Source organism: Puntigrus tetrazona, chromosome 9 (genome assembly GCF_018831695.1).
Source record: "Puntigrus tetrazona isolate hp1 chromosome 9, ASM1883169v1, whole genome shotgun sequence".
NCBI lineage: Eukaryota > Metazoa > Chordata > Actinopteri > Cypriniformes > Cyprinidae > Puntigrus > Puntigrus tetrazona.
The window spans coordinates 17,648,116-17,673,201 of NC_056707.1; the positions used below are offsets into that span (position 1 = coordinate 17,648,116).

At 37.0% G+C, this 25,086-nt stretch overlaps 4 protein-coding genes across 4 annotated transcripts; 3 read left to right on the forward strand and 1 right to left on the reverse strand.

Annotated features, from left to right (window-relative positions):
• The first annotated feature begins 354 nt into the window (after nucleotides 1–354).
• On the forward strand, nucleotides 355–1,487 carry LOC122351635. Its single transcript, XM_043248856.1, has 2 exons — nucleotides 355–485; nucleotides 973–1,487. The coding sequence occupies exon 2, from the start codon at nucleotides 980–982 to the stop codon at nucleotides 1,355–1,357; it is 378 nt and encodes a 125-aa protein (XP_043104791.1). The 5' UTR covers nucleotides 355–485; nucleotides 973–979; the 3' UTR covers nucleotides 1,358–1,487.
• Nucleotides 1,488–1,859: 372 nt separating this feature from the next.
• Nucleotides 1,860–4,006, reverse strand: dnajc28 (DnaJ (Hsp40) homolog, subfamily C, member 28). The gene is made up of 2 exons (XM_043248852.1): nucleotides 3,874–4,006; nucleotides 1,860–3,197 (listed from the first exon to the last, which is right to left on the reverse strand). The coding sequence occupies exon 2, from the start codon at nucleotides 3,173–3,175 to the stop codon at nucleotides 2,042–2,044; it is 1,134 nt and encodes a 377-aa protein (XP_043104787.1). The 5' UTR covers nucleotides 3,176–3,197; nucleotides 3,874–4,006; the 3' UTR covers nucleotides 1,860–2,041.
• A 148-nt stretch (nucleotides 4,007–4,154) lies between these two features.
• mab21l3 (mab-21-like 3) lies at nucleotides 4,155–7,972 on the forward strand. Its single transcript, XM_043248857.1, has 6 exons — nucleotides 4,155–5,450; nucleotides 5,559–5,630; nucleotides 5,975–6,266; nucleotides 6,484–6,665; nucleotides 7,052–7,246; nucleotides 7,327–7,972. The coding sequence occupies exons 1-6, from the start codon at nucleotides 5,253–5,255 to the stop codon at nucleotides 7,558–7,560; spliced, it is 1,173 nt and encodes a 390-aa protein (XP_043104792.1). The 5' UTR covers nucleotides 4,155–5,252; the 3' UTR covers nucleotides 7,561–7,972.
• Nucleotides 7,973–14,372: 6,400 nt separating this feature from the next.
• Nucleotides 14,373–24,402, forward strand: atp1a1b (ATPase Na+/K+ transporting subunit alpha 1b). Its single transcript, XM_043249292.1, has 22 exons — nucleotides 14,373–14,528; nucleotides 16,285–16,398; nucleotides 16,484–16,543; nucleotides 16,629–16,832; nucleotides 16,923–17,036; nucleotides 17,155–17,289; nucleotides 17,404–17,521; nucleotides 17,834–18,102; nucleotides 18,185–18,493; nucleotides 19,272–19,406; nucleotides 19,562–19,757; nucleotides 19,853–20,028; nucleotides 20,102–20,238; nucleotides 20,342–20,492; nucleotides 21,163–21,331; nucleotides 21,408–21,562; nucleotides 21,665–21,788; nucleotides 21,970–22,115; nucleotides 22,631–22,761; nucleotides 22,855–22,956; nucleotides 23,042–23,133; nucleotides 23,284–24,402. Exons 1-22 carry the CDS (start codon nucleotides 14,517–14,519, stop codon nucleotides 23,310–23,312), a joined length of 3,078 nt encoding a protein of 1,025 aa, XP_043105227.1. The 5' UTR covers nucleotides 14,373–14,516; the 3' UTR covers nucleotides 23,313–24,402.
• The last annotated feature ends 684 nt before the right edge of the window (nucleotides 24,403–25,086 follow it).

Here is a 25,086-nt window from a genome sequence, read left to right on the forward strand (position 1 = left end):
CACTTGCATGTGGAGTTATTCAACATCAAGGTCAAGCTGACAGCGTTGATAGAAATATCTACAGTCCCCAGTGACTCATGCTTGTCTCCACCAACATATCTTTTCGAAGTAGCTTGTTAAAGTCAAGAAGATACTTTTAAAAAATCCACATTGGCTGTTAATTAGTGCTGGGGCTGATCAGCGAAGGATCTGACCACGTTATTGATTAGCTAGACAGATGCAGACTTTACCCTTGTTGAAGCTGATGACCTTGACTTGTTTTAGATTCATTAAAGCTGTTGACATCTTGAGAGGACCAGGTCATTCTGAATTGGTCTCTGTGTTCATAATGGGGTGGAACCACGATCTCAGATACGATCCTGTCTTCCTTCGTGATTTTCTTTTTTCTAAAAGAGCTAGACGGAGACTAGCCAGCAAGATCAACGACACACTGTTTCGACTTCTTTTGCATTAATCTAAAACCTTTTACCAACAAATACAATAAGGTATGTTTATTTTATATACCTTTCTCACTTGATTAAATATCTGTATCAGTTTGTATATTTATATTGTATACAGGACTGCTTTGCTTTGACAATGAAAAAAAAAATGGAAATTTGTATTGCTAAATATTTTTATGTAAAAAAAGCTGCATTTATTTTTAAACATTTTGTAAAGTAATCGGTGCCTTCAGTGACACTTTAATGCATCATTTCTGAATAGAAGTAAATTAAAAAGTAATCGTTTTATTTAAAAATAAATTATTTCAGCGAGAATTTAAAAAAGTACAGATAGATACCAAACTGTCAATACATATTTTTGTCATGAAATCCTAAGGATAAATTGTTATTGCAAGAGTTCAAATTTGATAGGTTGTATATATTTAGCAATAATTAAGAATTCCTATATGAAATAACCAAAAAAATTCTATATCTTTTTATATTTACTGATTTTTATACTATATATACTGAGATTTTATATCTATATCAACAGCGGGAAAATGCTAGAGCAGAACTATACAGATGTCCATGCTCTGCTGGTATCCTGGTTGCAGCACTACATTAATGAGACATGGGTGATGGGAGCAGCTCCATATGCGCCGCCACATCCTCCACCTGTGCATCTGAGTGGCGCTCCGGTTCAAGATAAAGGTCAAGGCATGATCTACATCTGTCTGATGGTGGGGCTCTTTAGTTTCTTTACCTTTGGCATCATGTTCAGCTATATCCGCTCAAAGAAGGTGGAGAACTCGCAGGATCCGTACCATCAGTATATAGCTAAAGACTGGGCTAGTATAGCGTCTCCTGTCATCATCAGCAACCCGGCTGCGCTCGTACATCTCCCCGGGTACGGTGGAAGAGAGCAGGAGCAGGCCTAGATTACAGTGTGTGACTTCTGTCATTTCTATAAAGAGCGTGTCTTTGATATTCTGCTTCTTTCACAGTGTCACAGTTGTTCATTATGTCAAAAATAATAATAAAAAAAAAACGTATTGTACAATTTGGCAACGGCTCTTCTCATCTGCAGTTCTATGGCTAGTTCGCAATTTCCAAACAAACACCAACCTTCAACGGTCGTGGGATTTTGTTGGATCAGTGTGTCCTCCATAATTACTGCCCACTAGGACTGTGGACAAAATCATTAGTGCCACTTTTTTAAGGAATTCGTATTAATTTCTGAAGAATTATGTTACAATAAATGGACTAACGATTGTTGAAAATTCAGCTTTGCCATCAATGGAATCAATTACATTATGTGTGTGTGTGTTCAAGGTGCGTGTGTATGGGTCTGGGTCACCATACCAAGCCACAAGCCACTTTACTAGACGGATGATAATCTAGATAGCCTTTTTCTTTTTAGTAAAAAAAAGAAAATATTTGTACATCAACATGATTGGTTTATTTATCATTGCCTATAATTTGTTGGTAGTTTTAAATAAAACTAAATAATTGTTTCATAGTGTATTACAGATATAATAAAAAACAAGCAAGGCCAACATAATCTTAAATTGCACTAATAATAGGCAAACAGGCGAAATACAACTCTGCATTTTAAAGCCGCCTCATTTAAGAAGATTCTGCATCCATGTGATGAGTCCTTGTCTGGTGTTCTGAGATGTTCTCGCTGTCTCCATCTGCTCCTTTTGCTTCCTTTCTTTCTCTCTCTCCTTCTCCTGCCTGAGCAGCTGATCAGTTTTCAGTATTTTCTCCAGCTCTCTCTTCAGGCTGTAATGCACCATCTGTCTGCTCAAGAGAGGCACAATCAGGTTGAAACTGTCCACTTTCTTGTTGAGTTTCCCCAGTTCGTCAGCAAACACAGCGCAGTGCTCCTTCCACTGGAGGGATTCTGAGTGTCTCATGGGTTCTCCCAGCCTGGCCCTGATCTCCTGCAACCTTGCCCTCATTTTAGCAATGGTTTCCCTGATCTCCTTATGAGCCACGATCCACTCAGGCTGGTAACCGTTGTCGATGAGGATTCTGTTGAGGTTGTGCGTCATGGGGTCCATGTACGGGTTGTAATCAAACTTGTTGAGCGGTTTGCCAGTGCCACTAAGGTTTTGGAAGTCTCCACGAGCCATCGACTCCTGTATGAGGTCCTCAACAAGCCTCTCCACCGCCTGAGTGATTTTGATCTGCTTGCTGCGCAAACGTGCATCTCGGGTCACCATGGCTCCTTCATCTGCTGCTGCTTTCTCCATCTCCTTTTGGCGATACTCCAGGACCTGGTCGGTGGCGCGGTCTACACGAAACTGTCGGTACTGTCGTTCTCTTTGGCTTGGAGTGCCAAAACCAATGCCTTCAAAACTGAGGTAATGTCTGTGTTGAGGGGCATTACTTTTAATTTTATCTTCCTCTTCTTCCTCCATCGATTGGGTATACTGTGAGGCTGACTTCTGCCGGGCAAGGTGGGCTAGTATAGCCCGATAGGCCTCCTCTATCTGAGAGAATAGAGCTGCATCTGCTGTGGGTGCGCCTGAATCTGGATGGTAGAGCTTGGCCATGTGTAGGTAAGCCTCCTTGACCTCTGCAGCGTTGCTGGCTCCATCATCAGGCAGCTGCAGAATACGGTAACTCTCTCTCAAGCTGCGGCTGATAGCCCTGGAGCTGAGAGCTCGTAGACTGAAGGAACAGCACAGAGGCAGAAGAGATCTGCGAAGGTCCCCGCCGTGCAACTGTAACAACATCCAGCAGCTCATTGTGCCTATATGAAACTGGAACCTACACATATGTAAATTACAAAATAATGAGTTGAACAACTGCTTTGGAGTAAGTGAAGTGAGTGATATTTGTGCATTAAATTAAGTGCTTTAGAAAGATATTTCAAACACCAGTTAATGCCATATTAAAACATTAAAAGTAGTTTAGCTACAGATGCTCTGTTAGTGCTGCACAATTTAGTAATATATATATATATATATATATATATATATATATATATATATATATATATATATATATATATGTGTGTGTGTGTGTGTGTGTGTGTGTGTGTGTGTGTGTGTGTGTGTGTAAAAATTAAGCTTAAGCAACTATAAAAAATAAAGCAGTATATAAAAAAATAACACTTTTAAAAAAGTACCCCTTTGTACCTTATGTACATCGAGCTTTTATTTTGGAGGAGAATCTGCCAATCAAATTAGAGCTCGGTTGTTCCATGTAGATTTAGGACTTGCTTTATTTTTGCTACGTAAGATCGTTGCAATGCTTTGTCAATAATGTTATAACGCAATAATGTTTCTAGACGATACTTGTTGACATGGCAGCATACACCTTCAGTGTTATTGTCAAGTTTGCTGTAGCATAAAAGCTAATGTTCGACACTAGCCTACATATCAAATATGAACACGATAATACAATCTGAATACAGCACTAACAATATATACCAAGGGCATACCTCACTGATACAGCTCGGATATTTCCACTGCAGAGTGAGTTAGGTCAGCATGTCTTTGTGTTTTGAATGACACCGTTTTGAACGTTCACTGGGGTTTGTTGTTATATATTAACGTCGAACAGAATGCTGGGAAATGTAGTCGGCATTCAGGGCACAGTATAGATTTGTCCTTTAGGTGGCGACAAATCTCAACAGCCACTTTGTAGGAACATTCATAACTTCATTCACCTTAAAATTCAGTTTGAAAATTCACAATTTCACATAATTCACATATCTGCTGCTATCGTCTTTTGCAGCTTTTGTGCAGCATTATTTTTATGATTTTAATAAACTGCAATTATTAGCTATACCCAAAAGAGTTTAGTTCAGTTTCTTTCCATTATTGACTACACGGTTAATGTGTTAATGGATGGCCTGCAAGTGGTTGCAAGTCCATATTGTATTCACATGACCTTTCCTAAGTTGGACTGTTTTAGAACCAACCAATTTACATAGTAAACTGTGATGAATGAATATATGACATTTTGAGAGGTGTTTTGTTTTTTCTTTTTTTTTGAGATAAAGGCACTCCATGCATGCGCTGAACGAATAGATGTGTTTTTTTTAAACCTTCTTTATTAACCTTGTTTATTTCCAGGCTGTTTTGTCTTTGTTTAAACACGTAAAAGCCAGCTCTCAGAGTTTTGAACTCAAATGTTTGTCCCCTCATTAGACCTCTTATTTAAAATTATATCATCTCATATATAAACTGAATTTAAAAATTGATGTTGCTTCTGAAACGAGCTTATATTAATCAGATATATTCAGACGGATATTAAATGCACAATGTAGAAAGACGCATCTGCATGTTTGTATATTCCGCTATCTACATTAAAACGAAACAGATGTTTACATTCAAATTTCTCTATGAGTGTGATCTGTCATGTGAGTAAGCAATTGGTGAACTCATTTGTCCAGAGCACCATGAGGGCTTTTTAGCATCTCAGAAATCAATACCGTGAGATCAATGGGTCTCTGCTGAAGTGCTTTTCCCTCGCACAATCTGTGTCACATGTACACGGGGACACAAAAGAACCGCAAAAAAGGGCCACGAAGACCTCACATCGAGCTTTGCAGCTGGAAAGAAAACTTAAAAATAGCATTCAAAGAGAACATTTCTAAGGATAGACTGCAAAATGACCAACTTTACAGATGAAGATCTGGACAACTATTTGCAAAATCAGGTGACCTATTTATGCTGTCACGGGCACTGAGATCTAAAACACACTAAAGTATTAACTTTAACCGAATCTTGTTGTCTATTTTATTTTAGTCTGGTAAGAGTTTGTTCCATTCAGATAGCTCATTAAATAGGCTGATTGCTTCGGTTTGTTTGCAAGATGCTAATTTGCTCTGTTGCGCTGTTTGTTAATGGTGGCCGAATGTGTTATTGTCAGGTGGATCTCAGGCATCGTCAGGTTTCAAAGTCTGTAGAAGATGTGCAAAAAATCATTAAAGATCTTACAGCTGAGGTCAGCTCAAAGGATGCTCGTTTCCAGTCCATTGCAAACTCTGGAGTTCATAATGTCAGCCTCAAAGTAATACTTCATGTAGGCCTCTTGTCTATTATACAGTGCATAACTGCATTTTAATTATGGCTACTTTTGTAACATCGTAATTCTTCTGCCGTCCACAATCCGATATAGGACCAGTCGGCTTTAGTGTCAAAATGGTCTGCATTACTCAGAGGAAGATGTGCATACAACCCTGCCATCCAAGTAAGCGACGGAACTGTCAGCTGTATCGATAATAAAAAGCAAAATATTGCAGTATATTAATCGATCATGCATGGATTTATATGGATGCATATACAAATATATAGCGATTAAAAACCTCACTACATTTTTACATGTAATAGTTTATTACAACACAAAAAATTATTTAACACATGTATTTATTTCTCTTTCATAAGTTAACATGTTTATTCACATAAGGCTGAATATATATTTCTTCCTTGTTTGCGTAGTAAAACATTTCATTTATGAAATCTGTCTTGTTGGCAACTCATGACATATAAATATGAATATATATATACTGACTGATTTCTTGTTCATTTCGGCAGGTGCTCACTCCAACTCTGTTCCTGATTTCGGTGCCTCTACAGGGTCTGATTGGCTATAAGGAGAGGAGAGCGCGCCAGTGGCGTTACTACACGCTGAGCGGATCTCGTCTCCTCTCGCCGGTCCGTGAGCCAGAGAAGCTCCACCAGTGGCTGGAGCTGGAGAGTTTCGTAAATCCGAGTCAGGAGTGGCACGATGCCCGCATGATCATTGAGGGTGATATTGTGCCAGCAAAGGTGGTGAACATCTTCAGAGAGCATCTAGAGGCATCCATAAAGACCTGCGGCCTAACAAGTTAGAGTTTTTATAACCTCCACTCCTGCGTACTGAAACAGAACGAGAGAAAAAGATTTGTTAATTACATTTCTATTCATATTTATCAACTGTTCTGGGATTACAGATTGACCGATTGATTGACTGATTGATTTTCAGGTTGGCGATGAATCCTGCTTGGGTAAATGGATAATGTGCGCTGTGCGTGTTTTTACTTTATTCTGCCACTCTTTGACAGGTAAGGTGAGTATTCTGGAATCGGTTGGGGCAGTGGTGCGTGTTGCTGTGGAAACATCAGAGGCACAAATTGAGGTGGAATTGGTTCCTACGGTGGAGCTAATGAACTACTGGCCGAAGAGAGCTAGGTGGCCTCGGCTCTTTCGAAGATGGCCCTCCACAGACCGAGCTCGCTGTATTAAGGTCAGTGGATATATGAATTTGTACATGTAATTTGCTTATATTTGTTTTTATATTTTATTTTATTAATTTTTCTGTAATGCAGTAAAAACAGTAATATTGTGAAATATATTTTTATATTTAAACCTTTACATTTTAGAAGAATTTTCAAAATAAAAAAGAATTGTATTTTTTATATATATATATATATATATATATATATATATATATATATATATATATATATATATATATATATATATATATATATATATATATATATATATATATATATAATATGTTTTATTTATTATTATTCAACTATATGTCAACGATTAACTAGTAAACAGAAAATGGCCTGAGTACGGTTTACATACAATGCAATGATTAATCTAATAAATCCCCTTCAGTCTTTTGGATTCAATCTAATGGCCACATCAAACTACCACTGGCTGCTGTCATTCTCACGGGCAGAGCAGGTGCTGATGAGCAATATAGATGAGGACGGCGGCTACCGCAGGAAGTGTTATCGGGTGGTCAGACAGCTCAAAGAGGACGTCTGGTGTCCTGGAAGCAAACCCGTCATCACTGCCTACCACCTACAGGTATCAGCCAACTTCTACTCCTTTTCTGTGATTCATGTGCATTTTATTTAGTTTTTTGAACTTTCCCACTCATCATCTAGACGCTGCTTTTCTGGACATGTGAGAAGTACCCCTGCACCAGGGACTGGAGAGACTTCAGAGGATGTGTATTACGGCTGGTGCAAAAGCTACATAAGTGTGTCAGTCAGCATTACCTCCGACATTACTTTGTGCGATCCCACAATCTTCTGAAATACAGCAATACCAATGAGCTTGATGACGTGGCAAAGAAGATCAATAATTTCCTGGACAACCCCGGAACATACCTTCATTAGAAGCTTCCTCTATGGGTTAGATGGCATAAATCTATGTTAGCTGTGCTCTGTTCTGACTGCATCATATTGATGAGATGATCATGGTAATAGGCTGTGGTTGGATGAAGTGAGTATGCATGTATATGTCTATCTGATCCTGAAATCTTCGCCAGAGTTATGATGTCAGTTTTTTTTTTTTTTTTTAAGTTTTTTTGATTGATTGATAAATGCTGAATTAAATAATGAAGTTAAATATTTTCTCATCAAAAAATGCACCATTTTTATTTTATTTTTTTAAATGATCAGTGCCCTTTTTTTTGGACAAAGATGGACCGTTCAAATAAGATATTTGAGTCCTTAAACCTATTACAGGAACGCTTAGATTTCATCTGTTCCAGTAGAGGGCACTGTGATTACAGCAACACGTGGTACAAGAGCTCCAAATATCCACAGCAAACATGACTAGCTAATAGCGCAGTCAAAAAAAAAGGTCAATGTCAGAACTATTATTTTCATTTTCGGCTAATTATATGTTTTGTCACAAAAAAAAAGGAACAAGCAAGAGTACGTTGTGAAAGAAGTAAGAGAATCGGTTCACCCAAAGATGAACCCATTATTTACTGACCCTCGTGTTATTCCAAACCCGTGTTCCATTAAACACAAAAGGATTTATGTTAACATCTCTTTCTGCTCTTTTCTGAGCAAAAACAGCATGTTCTGAAACGAACAAACATTCAAGCGAATGTAACCACCAAATCTAGTGGGTCACATTTGTATTTATGTAGTTTGAATGAGACATAATTTTGTATTTTACTTAACATCGCTGGAATCAGATTTAATAATGCGTGTGAACCTATGGCTCGCACGCCACACCAGTTCTAAAAAAACTATACACATCACTAGAATTCAACTTTCGGAAGAAAATTGAATGTACAGTACACCAAATTGCATAATGCTCGTATTTTTACAGATGCACTGGCCAGGTGTGCGTTTAGTGCTGATCGTTCAATCAATTGCATACCATTTACGTTTCTATGGTAACAAATAGCTCCTTTGTTCATATTCAAGCAGCTGCGTGCTGTACTTTGTGGTAATGACAAAATAGAAAGATTTCTGAAACAGAAGCATAAATGTAAAAGTGTACTTGTCTAAATGTTAAAAAGCGACTTTCGCCTTTGCCCCACAAAATGTTTATGTTATATAAATATGTTATATTTATATAATAATTCTCAGAACTGTTAATGGGCAGGACAGTTTGAAATTATTAACAAGGTTGCATTGATGAATGGTAAAATAAAGTGTGCTTGATATTAAAAATAAATATCGAAAGCTCAATAAGCTGCTAAAGAAAACGTATATTATGCGTATACTAAACACAAATCCCATGAGGAGAACTGACATGTCTGCTGCTTCAGTTGTGTCCCTAAACTGCATCCAGTTTTTTGTTTAAGTAGAGGGCCACACTTTAATCTGAGAAACAGACATTCACCAAAACGATTACAATCTGTATTATAACTGAAATAATCCAAGTATTAAACAGATCACCAATGCAAAATGGTTCAAGCTAGAATAATTTAGATAAAATAATTAACTGCACAGAAACCCATCTGTATTATGCCTATACACTTATGACATCAACCTGGTGCTCAAAAGGGATGGAAATGAGCTAACATGGGCATTGGAAAGTTTAGACTCTCTTTAATTTGAGTGGTTTTTAATTAATCATAAGTGTTGCATGTTCATGACGAGCCTTTTTGAGTTTGTTCATCTGACAGTTTGAAGAGGCAAACCCCTTAGGGGTGACAATAACAGTAACAATAACCTGACAATAACAATTCAACACATCCATCAATATGTCCAACAGAACACCCAGAACATTTCATGAAGTATTGAGTAATATCCAGCATCCAGCTTGAAGCATTGTTTTCTGTCTCTTCAGTGCAGAAATCCATCACTGGAGTGGAAATGCAGGGTAAGTATGCAGAAGACGGGTGGCCGGGAGGGAGCCTTTATGAAAAAAAAAGAAAAACTGTAGTCTAGCTTTTCTCAGAACAAAATGAATATGTTTTATCTCCCCGAGGTGACAGCATTGTAAGGTGTCAGATTTGTGAGTTTTGCATCTTCTAAACATCGATATCATATCACATTCCTACATCAGTCAGCTTCATCGTCTGTCAAATTACTTCATATTTTTCATATGTCTCCATCTTTAGCTGTGCTGGGTTCTTTCATTCAGAAGGACATTTCTCTTAGAGGCGTTGAAGCAAACTGACGCCATCGTGTTTTAGCTACTGACTAAAAATAAACTTGCTAGCAGCGTTTTACATGTGCGGTGTTTAGCTTGTTAGCTTCAGCCGTTAGCTCCTGCTGTTAGATGCCATGTAATTATAGAATTCTGCCAGATAAAAACATGTTTATGTTCTTCATTAGGCTTACAAGCCTAATGAAGCCTCACTTTAGCTGTAAGCAACTACGATTGAGATTTATTTATTTTTTTGTTACTTTGAAAGAATTTAATACTGCTTCTTAGCAATTAATACTGCTTCTTCTGCTTCAATTGATCAAAAGTGACAAATTCAGATGTCTCATAAATATTAAGCAGCACAACCTTTATTAACATTGATAATAATAAGACATATATATATATATATATATATATATATATATATATATATATATATATATATATATATTACACACACATACACATAGGCAATATATTCAAGCATATATGAATATTCAAATAAATATTACAATTTTCATTTTTATTACAATTTAAAATAATTAAGTTCTATTTTAATATATTTTAACACCATTATGATATGTAATAAATGTACATGCCAGAGACAATGTACTTCATTTCATTTGTAATCATTAATAACTATATGGAGGATAGATGTAACATTTATCTTCCTAACCCTTCTGGAAAGATGGAACTCCCTCACTTTTCCCTTTCAGTGATGTTGGAAAGTTCTGCCCTTTGGGCCTGTTTTGTGCGTATAACTCGTCTGGTTGTGTTTATATGTTGTGCCGTGTGTTTTAATGCAGTCTTTTTCACTCGCAGTGAATTTCAAGAAACAAGCGGCTCTTTGTTTTGGGTGCCAAGCGCCCGTTCGTGCATCGCAATAGACCGGGAGACCCTCATCTTCCCTCTGTCTCTCATTCATCTTTTCATTCTCTCTCTATCATTCTATATCTCCTTTACTCTATTAGTTCCGATAGTTTGATTACTGTAATTAGACTGGTATTCAGTAAAAATCGGTCACGTTTTGCATCATGTGCTATTAAACATGAATTACTTTTGAAATAGGTTGAGTTCAGCGAGGGCACTCAAAAAGAGGAGGGCCCTGCGACTGCCTCAGTGAATGACGGAGGGAACATTCCCTTGGATGGCGGTAAACATGGTCACCCTCTCTTTCACTCTTTGTTACACGCTTTCTTTCACGCTGGCTTTGAAAAGGGACAATTGTGCGTAACATCCTGCTGGGACGATGGCATAATGGTTTCAGTGTGAGACAGCTTTCCCTGGACGTTCTGTCATCTGGGTGGCAGGAGTTATTACGTTAAGGCTTGAGGAATAGCCCCGCTTCCCATTAACATGTCAAATGCGAACATACTTCCTGCTTGTGCAGTACATTTCTACAATATATCTACTATAGTTTAAAAAAAGAACAAAAGAATATATCGGCTAAAAATTACAATTCTGCCATTATTGATTCACTCTATTATTATTTCGAACAAACCTGTATGCTGTCATTTTTATCGTCATGGAGATCCAATATATATAATGACTGTTCTAATTTCTATAATGTCTAAGGTCAGATTAAGTCATTATTCACAGATATTAAATGTATATGTTAAATATATGTTGTAAACGGCAATGTTTTATATATATATATATATATATATATATATATATATATATATATATATATATATATATATATATATATATATATATATATATATATATATATTATTCATAGCTTAGAATGGCCAAAAATGACATTAATGACTTTAAAATATCAAATTTGCTTTTTATATTGAATACATATATAAACTGGGCGAAATATTCACATAAAAAAAAAAAAAAAAAAAAACTTTAGAGCCTCTTCAACTAAATTTAAAGACGATTTATGTACTTATAACAATGTTATAATGTTATGTCAGTTTTGGAGGAACTATTCCTTCAGTGTGAAAAATGAGGGCCGTCTGTTGCATTCAGTGTTTGAGATACTTCCACATCTGTTGCATCTTTCAGGGCTGGAGACAGAGAGCTAACATCAAAGGGCTTCGATCGAAGACGTTCAGCATCAAGACAAGATTGAGTGGCACAGTCTGAGAGATAGACAGACAGCGGTGACAGGTGCACTGATAGAAAGAAACGCATGCAGTTTGGTTGTGGGCAGAGGAAAGGAGAGAGAAGGGCTGGCGTGACAACGGGACTGACGTGAAGATGAAGTGTCTCCCGCTGACACAGATATAGACTGACAGTTACAAATACGTAAAGACAGAAAGAAACTATAAGGGAGTAAGGATGGAGTATGATAACTGGAGTGACAGTAAAGACGCTTTGGGAAACCCAGCGAATGTTGAAGGAAATAAATATGGGAAAAGATTTTTGTTTATGCCTTGTTTTTAAGCAGAAGATCCCTTCTCATGAATTTTAGACGCCAAGATGTCAAAGTCTGTAATAAAAAGTCTGAGATTTCTATATAAACTTTTCTTATCAGATTCTTCCAAGACTTAATTATCAGAGCAATTGTAGCTCTATAACTGTCAGCAACATGTATGTATTTTTGGTCTAAAGGTAATACTATACTCTAACAGTTAATAATAAGGTGTAGTTTACTAGCTGCCAGTTATCCACAGCATATTCAACAGGATTTTTTTTTACAACAAACCTGTGAGATAAAACTTAGCACTGACATTTTGCACCCAACGTTCTAGCCGTTAAACATATCTGTGCCTCTGATGCAACTTTGTCTATTTCCCACTCTATACTAAATGCAAAATAAATAGCAGTTTCACAATATGCACATACAAGCGTCAATCTGAAGCCATGTTAATATGAAACGTCATTCTGTTTGTTGTCGCGGCTCAGGTCACAACCCCTGATAACTCATTTTCTCATTGTCTGACAGGTTTCGATACTTCACTACGAACAGGCATCAGTAAAGTGAGGTCACACGATCTCAGACAGAATACCCAGCAGCACCGGTGCTCTTCTAGGAAAGAAGTAATGGCTTGTCCGTCAACCGACAGAACCTTTACAGTGGCCATTGTATCTCATTGTATCTCTTATCTAAAGCCTCGTGACACGTTTGTGTTTGTTTACAATAGGATTCGTTATAAGAAAGAGTACCTGAGCTTTTTAAATAGGTGCGTGTGGTCTATATTTGGACATCTGTGGACATCTGAAATGGGGAGAGGGTGAATGCGAGCTGGACGGAGATCAAGAGAAAACAGAGAGGGTCTTTGATAAGGCCCGACGAGAGAAATACCTTTAATGGATTTGTATCAGATCAAAGGGATTGAAAGGGGAGAATTACAATGCATTTGTCTAAGGTAGCATCTGTGTCCTTCTGGCATAAACAGATAAAACACCGCACAGAGGCTTGACTGATAAAACCATTTGTAATCACGGGCTTACGCACAAAATAAAAACGATGCATCAAATGAAATTGGAAAATCCATTGAAAAGGCCTGGCTTCGTACCATCCGCGGCTCTTTCTCTTGTGTGTGACTGGTATTTCTCAGGCGTTTAAGAATGTTTGGTGTCAGAAATGCGCGGCTTAGCTATATACACAGATTACCGCCAAAGCTCTTGCATAATAGGTTCTAAGACCCCATGTTAAGCGTTTAGATTTACAGAGCAACGGCTTTAAAATGCAGTAGTATTTAGACATAAGCTAACAATTCTCATGTTGCGTAATATAATGTTATAGGGCAAGTCAATACTACACAGCAACCCGTCTTTGGCTCCACAGCAGAGCTCAGGATTGCATTATCTTTTAGCCACTTGAGTTGTTCTTGGTTTCCCACATTGTCATGGTTTCCTCATAAGCGGTGTAAAACATGCAAGGGAGGATAAAGCAAAAGATGACGAAAATATATTTGATTTTCCTCACTCTTTTTAAATGATTCATTAATGAGGTTTTTGGAAAAGAAAAAATTGAAGAAATGAACCAGAAAATCTCCTACTACACATCATTCCATCTTTGTTCATCATAGTACATCTGTTAAATTCTTTATGAAATTTGCAATTTGGGTGGATATGTCCTCATACTCTGTAATGTAGATTTATTTTTGTGCATTATACAATAAATATTTTTTGGAATAATTACGCTTTTTTATGTACCACATCAACATAAAATCCACATCAGAATGATTTCTGAAGGATTGTGTTGAGACTGGATTAACGATACTGAAAAACCATTATGTTTTGTCATTATGCTAGAATATTTTTTTTTATCAAATAAATGCAGCCTTGGTGAGCAGAAGAGAGTTCTTTCAAAAAAAACATTACAGAAATGATCACTGTATGCAGGCTGCAGTAATTACAAAAAATAAATAAAAATATTTTTAAAATATTTTTTTATATATATTACGTATATTTAATCTTATACTAGACAAGCTATTGCTGTAATTTTTTGACACGTTGTTAATTATTAAGGGTAGCCTAATATAAACGCCAAAAACAACGTTGTCTCTTAGGCACTCGAACCACAGATTTGCACTTCAATTGCGCGCACGCACACACACACACACACACACACACACACACACACACACACGCTACACAAAAAGCTTGCTCTGTTCCTATTGGTCGTTCAGTTTCTACACGAACGTGTGATTGAGACTCATATGAGTTGAGCTTCAGCAGAGCCGCTGATGATCTGATGCTCTGCTCCAAACACTCGAAAAAGGCTTTGAAAGTGAACGTAAAGTAGCACAGCCGCCGCTCACGAGCGAAAATGGGAGTTGGGGTAAGTAAAATATGTTTCATTATCTAGACTTGCCTCGTTGCATATTTATATTAACGGAGATACGCCTTTTTACGGATATTTTCAGAAATATAAAGCATATTGAGTAAGTAAGAAATATATTGAGTAAGTGAAAATCGCTAGTGAAAAATACCAGCTCTGAACTAAACGACTAGACGTTACCACATCAGTATTTTATATGACTTTAACGAATATATCGACAGACTTATATTTAATGTAAAATGTATTTTATACACATTAAAAACGCAATCATATAGGTAGGCTATACATTTATATGTAGCCTATGTGTATATGTATATGTGTGTATGTATATAGGCTATATGTATTCAAAAAAAAGTTTATGTTTCAGATTTAATTTTGTGTAATCATGTTGCTGGGCATATGGAGTGGTTTATTGTTTCTTATTCTATGATTGCTTTTTATATTCGGTTTAAATGAGAAGTGGGAGTGTAGTAGGATGTAGTGTGACCTGTGCAGTGCATGCAGTACTTATTAATTCAACACTATTTACAGCTTTTTTTGCTTAGTGTGGAATCGGTTTTAAAATTGTGTTTTTCCTTATTATTATTATTTTACTTGCACATTTTCCTTACTTCCTAACCCTAGTTCTAGAGCCACAGGTTGTCGTTTCAGAGTGGTGCTTTCTCTCCTCCCCTTAAGAGCATGGTGTGCTTTATCTAGGTCAGTTCACCCGAATCACCACGAAACTTTCTTAAACCTCTGCAGTAAGAACGGAGGACAGATATCGACACGCAGTTACTTTTTGACTCAGCTATTTACAATTTACTGCAGCTATTTTCACCGTACAACCAACCAGCTGTGTTGACTTGTGCTGTTTACAACTGCTGTGAATTTGTTTGAGGTCGTACAATGAAAGCAGATCTAATATGGAAAAACATTTATTTTTCATTATCGCAAACAGTTGCTCCTGTCACACTCCCGTGTGTCGGCACAAAGGTGGCATAACATGTTTGCCTGAGGCAACAATTGCACTGAACTCTGGTTGACTGGACAGTTGAATAAAACATGAGCCAGAGTCTTTGTGCGGGACTGTTTATCTCTTGCGAGTTTGCGGATGTGTGACCCTTAAAAAATGTGAGATAAACTAATAATAATCCCCCCTTTGCTTACTCGTGTTCTCTTTGGGGAATGTACTGAAGGAAAAGGCTTTGTTGCTTCTGCTTATTTCTTTTCACTGGATACAGGCCAATAGGACATGGTTGCTTCCATGTCCTTAGTTGAGACTGGCTCTGTGCCACAGAACATTATTGTACTTGTTAGGTCCATGTAGCATATCATGTCAAGAGAAAGCTGATCCCCATCGAAATACATCAAACACCCTTGACAACTCGGGGGGTTGGCAGTAATTTGAATATGTTTTGGTAATCAGATAGTTGGGCTTGCTCTCATCTTTACCACATGAGATACAAGGAAACTGTATTGGAAACATGGGAAAAAAACACTTAATGTATAGGTTGTGTTGTATTACAGTTTCTAGCGTATTATACAAGTGATAACTTGAAAAAGCGTATTGCACAAACCACATGGACCACATATAGTGCTTTTAGGAGCTTCAGAGAGCTTAGTAATTTAATGAGAAAAAGTGAGCAGCGCAGTCTTTTGAATTTGTCAGGTTATCTTCTGTAGAAGAAAGAAAGCCATATGGGTTTGAAACTACATGAAAGTATGCAACGATAAATTCGAGTGAATTATTTGATGTTTCAAACATCTGTTTCAGGATGGACGAGACCAATATGAGCTGGCGGCAACGTCAGAGCAAGGAGGAAAGAAAAAGAACAAAAACAAGAAGAAGGAAAAAGATATGGATGAGCTGAAAAAGGAAGTGGATTTGGTGAGACTTTACTTAGCTTTGATCAGTAAAGTACACTGTGATTATTTTACCAAGACTAAAGCTTTCTGTACCAAATCTATTTCAGGATGATCACAAACTGACTTTGGAAGAGCTCCACCGTAAATATGGTACAGACTTGAGCAGGGTAAGTCCTTGAAATACAGTTTCACTTTTATAAAATGACTCTTAGTAAATCTCTAATGATCAATAGCTCTCTTTGACTTCACCAGGGCCTCACAAGCGCTCGTGCAGCAGAGATTCTAGCCCGTGATGGACCAAATGCCCTCACTCCACCTCCAACCACCCCAGAGTGGGTGAAGTTCTGTAAGCAGATGTTTGGAGGTTTCTCCATGCTATTGTGGACCGGTGCTGTTCTCTGTTTTCTTGCATATGGGATTCAAGCAGCAATGGAAGATGAGCCTGCTAATGACAATGTGAGGAAATTACATTTTGGAAAAAGCATTTGGCGTGGTCTGGATATTTGATGTAATATATCTAATCTTATTTTATGCCTTACAATGCAGCTTTATTTGGGAGTTGTGCTGTCAGCTGTGGTGATCATCACTGGATGTTTCTCATACTATCAAGAGGCAAAGAGTTCAAAAATCATGGATTCTTTCAAGAATTTGGTTCCCCAGGTAGATATTTTTTGCCATTCAATTTGTCTAATAAACTAATATATAAGCTTAAATGCATTGTGGGTTGGTATCCTTGTGTATTTTTTTATTCAGATTGTGAACTTTTTTTCCTTTCTAGCAAGCATTGGTTGTCCGTGATGGTGAGAAGAAACACATCAATGCAGAAGATGTGGTGGTTGGTGATCTGGTGGAGGTAAAGGGTGGTGACAGGATCCCTGCTGACCTGAGAATCATAGCTTCGCATGGCTGCAAGGTTATTATGAGCTGCTATTTCTTATCCGAGCTGATCAGTGTAGTGTGAACATCACATTTCCTTTCTTTGGCAGTGACATTATGTAAAAATAGCTTTTAAATTGGGTGTTTTAAGGTGGATAATTCCTCTCTGACTGGAGAATCAGAGCCTCAGACACGGTCCCCGGATTACTCAAATGATAATCCTCTAGAGACCAGGAATATTGCTTTCTTCTCCACTAACTGTGTAGAAGGTATTTTATATTCTCATTCACTACAGATGTTTGGTAAAGTGTTTTACTTATATTTGCATAATTGTTAAGATTTCATTATAATTAAATTCATCTAATTTTCATATTTATATATGTTTTTGATAGAAGAGCCTCTTAATTTCACCAAGGCTGCATTTATTTGATTGAAAAGACAATTACAATTTCTTTTTTTAATCGTGGTTGAAAGTTGTGCTAATTTTTAATGTGAAAACTGAACGTTTTTTTTGGACTAATATGCAGTTTCAAAAGAACAGCTATGTAGTCTACATTTAAATGCTTCTCATTTGCACACAGGTACCGCACGTGGCATCGTCATCAGCACCGGAGACCGTACTGTCATGGGTCGAATCGCAACACTTGCATCTGGTCTAGAGGTCGGACGCACCCCCATCTCCATTGAGATTGAGCACTTTATCCACATCATCACAGGCGTAGCTGTCTTCCTGGGCGTCTCTTTCTTTGTCCTGTCTCTCGCTCTTGGTTACTCCTGGTTGGAAGCTGTTATCTTTCTTATTGGCATCATTGTGGCCAATGTACCTGAAGGTCTTCTTGCTACAGTCACGGTTAGTTAATTGAAACTACTTTTGTTTGAAGATCAGGCCCTAATATTTGCTTGACACCTGTTCTGTGCTTCTCATTCTTTAGGTTTGTCTCACCCTCACAGCGAAACGCATGGCTAAGAAAAACTGTTTGGTTAAGAACCTTGAGGCTGTTGAAACGCTGGGCTCAACCTCTACCATCTGTTCTGATAAAACTGGCACATTAACGCAGAATCGTATGACCGTAGCCCACATGTGGTTTGATAACCAGATCCACGAGGCTGACACCACAGAGAATCAGAGCGGGACCTCCTTTGACCGCAGCTCGGCCACCTGGGCGTCATTGGCTCGTGTTGCCGGGCTCTGCAACAGGGCTGTGTTCCTGGCAGAACAAACTGATGTGCCAATTCTAAAGGTTAGTTCTTCATTTGACGCACAGCAATTATACTTAGTGTATTAGTGTGCAAGTTATACAGTGATTTTTTTTTTGGTGGAGGTCTGCTTTAAAAAAAAAAAATCAGTGGAGGTTGTGTTATATGTTTATTTAAAAATTTTTTTCTGAAAGAAATTAATATTGTTCAGCAAGGATATAATACTTAAATTAATCAAAAGTGACAGGCAGTAAAGATATTTAAAATGCTACAAAAGATTAACAATTATTATGAATTATGAAATGCTTTTGAGCTCTCTGTTTAGCAAAGTGTATCACATATTGTAAAATTAATCAAAATTTAAATCATTTCTTTTTATTTGAAATAACATTTGTAATACTATTTTAGAATGTAAGCTTTTTGCTGAGCTGTTGATAAAATAAATTCAGCCGCTGTAAACATTTATTCATTTATTTGTTTGGAATTTGCTTGGTGAGCTCATCTACAACGGTAACATATATTAAAGACATACATAAACATGTACCTCGACTATACATATATGTCCTATCAATTGTAAAATCTGAAATGAGATATAGATACCAGAGAAATTAAGGGCATGTACAGTAAGTGCTGTTCAGAAAAGATGTAGACTTAGTTTTAAGCATAGGAGGTTTCAAAAATGAACATCTTTATTTATTTTAAATACATCTAAAGTATTAAAGTATGTCCACGTACATGTATAAATGTGAATAAATACAAAAATATGTATAAACACACACATATTTTCTAATAATTATCTCACTTGTGCGTTTAAATATTTAGAGAGATGTTGCTGGGGATGCGTCTGAATCTGCTCTGTTGAAATGCATTGAGCTTTGCTGTGGATCAGTGAAAGAAATGAGAGACAAGTACACTAAAGTGGCAGAAATCCCTTTCAACTCGACAAATAAATATCAGGTACTGTATTTACGATCTTGCATCTCTACTGGGTAGATTTACAATTCAATAATGTCAAATATGCCCCAAATTAATATGTTACATTTACACCCCCTAAACAACGAGTAAAATACAACTCATTATTAAATGGAACTATCTGATGCTTGCATCGGTAGCTGTCAGTGCACAAGAACCCAAATGGTGGCACGGAGTCTAAACACCTGCTGGTCATGAAAGGAGCCCCAGAGAGAATCCTGGACCGCTGTGCTACTATATTGATCCAAGGCAAGGAGCAACCTTTGGATGATGAAATGAAAGAAGCCTTTCAGAATGCTTATCTGGAGCTCGGGGGACTTGGAGAAAGAGTTTTAGGTAAAAGTGAAAAAACATAACACATTAAATAAAAGTTTTAAAAGAGTTCACCTGAGCACACTGTGAACCGATCATTTACATTTTCTCCCCAACAGGATTCTGTCATTTCTACCTCCCTGATGAGCAGTTTCCAGAAGGCTTCCAGTTTGATACTGATGATGTGAATTTCCCTACTGAGAATCTGTGCTTTGTGGGTCTGATGTCAATGATCGACCCTCCACGTGCTGCTGTGCCTGATGCTGTGGGCAAATGCAGAAGTGCAGGAATCAAGGTAAAGCAGATGTGCAATTTCTTTACAATGTGCTTGAATGATATAATTATAGCTTACACATGTCAACTGTTAGGTTATCATGGTAACCGGTGACCATCCCATCACTGCCAAAGCCATAGCAAAGGGTGTTGGGATTATTTCTGAGGGGAATGAGACTGTGGAAGACATCGCTGCTCGCTTGAACATCCCCGTTAATGAGGTCAATCCCAGGTATTGTGATAGTTTTACTAAAAAGCTCTGAATTCCTCTAAAATTACTCTAAATTTCCTTGACATGACGTGAATCAGATAAGTCAATAAATATCTCTTTTTAGAGACGCGAAGGCCTGCGTGGTTCATGGTGGAGACCTGAAGGACCTCACAGCTGAACAGTTAGATGATATTCTGAAGCACCACACAGAAATTGTGTTTGCCAGAACTTCACCACAGCAGAAACTGATTATTGTTGAGGGATGTCAGCGACAGGTAATCAATGAATGTCTGAATATACCTAAATAATGGACAGTGCTTTAGAACAGTGCTTTTCCAACTTTTTGATGACAAAGATCTCCAAATAATGTTGGCTGAGATATTTTTAAATGGAAAAAAAGTTATTTTGAATTATAAACTGTTGATTTTGTTTTACATGTAAAATAATTGTTTGAAATATTTGTATTTTTCAGGAAGTAATGTCAAAGCAAATTTTTAATTATCACAAATTTACAAAAAAATCTCTCTCTCTCTCTCTCTCTCTCTCTCTCTCTCTCTATATATATATATATATAAATATATATATATACATATGAAACTTTTTTAAATGCTTTTAATTAACAAAATATGTGAATAAAAATACAAGCTGTTAAATATAATGATCATAATTTATTTCTTGCTTTTCAACCATTTGTGATTATTCTTTAGAAAACTGAATGAAAAATGAAACCATAACAATTCTGTAAAATCAAATTTGGTATTAAACATTATATAAAAAATATTTAAAGTACAATATTAAAAATACATTTTCTAGTCTTAATATAAATAAAAGTTTTCTACGGACCACCCTTTGAAGCCACTGGTCCAAAGTTTGAAAACCTCTGGTTTAGAAAGCATTTATTAATTGCTATTTTGAGTAAATTTTTAAATCTTTTCTTTCTCAAAGGGAGCCATAGTGGCTGTAACAGGGGATGGTGTGAATGATTCTCCAGCACTGAAGAAGGCTGATATTGGTGTTGCTATGGGCATTGCTGGCTCAGACGTGTCCAAACAGGCTGCTGACATGATCCTCCTGGATGACAACTTTGCCTCAATTGTCACAGGCGTAGAGGAAGGTACGGGAGACCTTTTTTCTTCTCATATCCTCTCAATGATGTGGACTCCTTGGTTAGTGTTTTCCCTCCACTCTAGGCCGTCTGATCTTTGACAACTTGAAGAAGTCCATTGCTTACACCCTGACCAGCAACATCCCTGAGATCACACCCTTCCTGCTCTTCATTATCGCCAACATCCCCTTGCCTCTAGGAACCGTTACCATTCTGTGTATTGACCTGGGAACAGACATGGTCAGTGCACGACACACTGGGTTATTTTCTTTTTTACACTTTCACATTTGGTATTTTATCTCTACAAGATGTGACAGTTAATAATTTAGTTTTGTTTTCAAGGTCCCTGCTATTTCTCTGGCATACGAGGCTGCTGAGAGTGATATCATGAAGAGACAGCCCAGAAACCCTAAAACAGACAAGTTGGTGAATGAAAGACTTATTAGCATTGCGTATGGACAGATAGGTAGGTGGACATTTTGTTGCTTTTGTTCCAGTAGCTTAAATGGTGGAGCATGTCATTAAAAATGCTTATTTTTTTTCTGGCTAACGTGCTAACATCATATAAATGATTGTCATATCAAAATGTGAAGATGGCTTTACAATTTAAAAAGAGTTTTAATGGAAGATTTTGTCTCGTTCTGCAGGTATGATTCAGGCTCTGGCTGGATTTTTCACATACTTTGTCATTCTGGCTGAAAATGGCTTCTTACCATCAAGACTTCTAGGAATTCGTGTACACTGGGATGACAAGCATACTAATGACCTAGAGGACAGTTATGGGCAGCAGTGGGTATGTATTATGAATTATGTCACAGCTGTGAACCATATATTGGTTGCACGCTAGTCAGGGGGAGGGATATTCTCATTCTTGATAGCATAGTTTTGTTTAAAATCATTTTTAGCAACATGGATGAACAGTATTGCTGTATTTTGGTCAAAAAAAGAAAGTTCTTTTAAAATGCCCCAATTATAGGTTCATGTTTTGGTTTGCTGGAGTCTGTTTTTATGTGACGCTAATCTGCGGTGATTGGCTTGATTGGTCTGATTTTTATTTAATCTACCGGGGAAAGCGCTAGTTTTACCGCTCCAAAACTTTATATGCGCAATTCAGATTTAAAGCTTTGCAGAGTGTTTTCATTCATGAAAGGTCATTTTCCAAAAATGTTGTGTATATCGGCTAAAAATTTAGGAGCATGAAAGCCTTTAGATCTCTCAAAATCTAACAGCTAGCTACTAAAAGCTAATAAAAAAAAGTCTTCACAAGCGATACTATGAAACTGTTGAAACAATGTTATGTTTTCTCAGACATATGAACAGAGAAAGATTGTAGAGTTCACGTGCCACACAGCGTTCTTCACCAGCATTGTGGTAGTGCAGTGGGCTGATCTGATTATCTGCAAGACCAGGCGCAATTCTGTCTTCCAACAGGGAATGAAGTGAGTCTGGGAGAACAAATGAGCGAAAGCCATGTTCTTGAGGAGATTTTCTTCTATTTATTGTCTGTTTATTACATTTTTTTGTCCTACAAGGAACAAAATCCTGATCTTTGGATTGTTTGAGGAAACAGCACTGGCGGCTTTCTTGTCTTATTGCCCTGGCATGGATGTGGCTCTCAGAATGTACCCACTCAAGTAGGCTGAGATTTATTTGAATAAAATAAATATGCTGTTTTTTCCCGGCTGCTTCTTTGGTTTATATTCTGTGCTCTATATACAGGCCCAACTGGTGGTTCTGCGCCTTCCCGTACTCTCTTCTCATCTTTATTTATGATGAAATCAGAAAGCTCATCCTTAGACGCAACCCCGGAGGTAATCAGAAAACTACGATCTTGTTCTAACTAACTACTGTATTGTTGGATTTAAATGAATAGTCTGCAAATGTATGTCCAAGTAGTGCATGAGTGCATCATTTGATATTTTCCAATTGTAAAGTAAAGCTTTATTTTTCTTTCTTTGCAGGTTGGGTGGAAAGAGAGACGTACTACTAGACATCTTTAGTGTTAACACTACTTCTTTGTGTTATCTTTGTGGCGTTACAGTAGTTTTGCTATTCTGAATTTAACCTGTACATTTTAAAATATTTTTATATAGAATAACTGTAGTACTAAAATCCTGCTGTCATGCTAAAGATAGACTCGAAAAGGGTTTTTAAAATATGTAACTTGAATAAACTGTCAACTTGACTAAAATGTGGTCTCATTCACATCAACTTGATCATTCATAGAAGTTAATTTCCACCTTTCTATAAATGTATTTCCGAATTAAGCTTAAAAATAAAAGACAAAACGAGGATAGGTTGAATCTAACTTGCTCACTGCATGGTTCTTTCAAGATGGCTAAGAGCCTAGTAACCCAGAAGAATAGAATCATGTTGGCATGGATACACAGCAGTAGCCCCAAACTATTTCATTCAGAATTTAAGGAACAGAATGTGCCTCTATTTTCCTCCCTGTCCTTCATTCATTTAGAGGCCACTGGAATGTTAAGCCACTCTCTGCTTTTTGTTCTCCTGCAGTGGTGTTTCCATTCATTTGGCAAAATACGTTCACCAAAATACTGATTTTCCCACATAAGATGCAAAGTAAATTAACTACGTTTTTGACTGTCTCATAAATCGTGACTGTATTGTACTATGTACTGTATGATTCGTTTTGAGTATGAGCAACATGAAAGGGCAGTGACACATTTCCCTTTCAGCTTCTAGATCAATAATTTTCAGCCCACTGTTGATTGTGATTCATCAGTCTATTAGTGCATGTGAATAGTGCATGCTATATATATATATATATATATATATATATATATATATATATATATATTTTTTTTTTTTTTGCCAGTCAATTAAGTTGCTAAAAATTATCTCAGTCAGACTTTGTTGTGAATGTGAGTAACAACTTGTTTTTGCATATAGAGTCTATAACTGAAACGGTAGTTTAATATAAACTGTAAAGCTTACATTTTGTTTAGAATTGTGTTGGGCATTAAGATCATATCATATCTGTAAACAATGAACAATATAATTATGTATTAACAGAAACAATCAGGACTGCTGATTAAAAATCTGGTAGGAAATCTTTATTCTGAATTTTATTATTATTATTATTTCCTTCTGTATTTATCTGTGTGTCTGTGCATGTGTTCTTGGTCTGGGTGTTATAGGGGCAAAATACTCAAAGATAATAATAACAGTAATACCAGTAAACAAGCTAATAAATTATATTTTTTGATAATATAAAAATGGATACAGATTTGTGTGATCGGCAGGATAGGGTTAGGGTATAGAGATTAAAAAAATACAGTTTGTATAGTTTAAAATGCATTATTTTTATGGATTGTCCCCAAGAAACGTGTTTGTGTGACACTGTATGGCACAATTTCTCTTTATTTAATCAAAACTCTTCACGTGTTTATGCCAAAACCAACACCTGACCCTAAACTACCTCATCCTGGTCCAGAGCCAGATCTGTCCACAGTCAATATTACTCTCATTCTTGTCTTGTTTAATTGTCCTCTTATCGCTTTGTCAACCTTCTCGTTCCACACCTGTGCCTAGTTAACCTATTGAGCGTTTTTATACACGTACGGTTAATCCCTTTTCAGTGGGAAACTGCATCGTGTGAGACATTTTTATTGTCACGTAAATGAAATGATCTAGTCAAAACAGAAAAGATGTATCATCATATTGATACAAACAAGCAGCAATTTTTAAATTGGTGTGAGAAAACGATCTCAGTAGTTGTTATGCATAATTTAATATTTTGG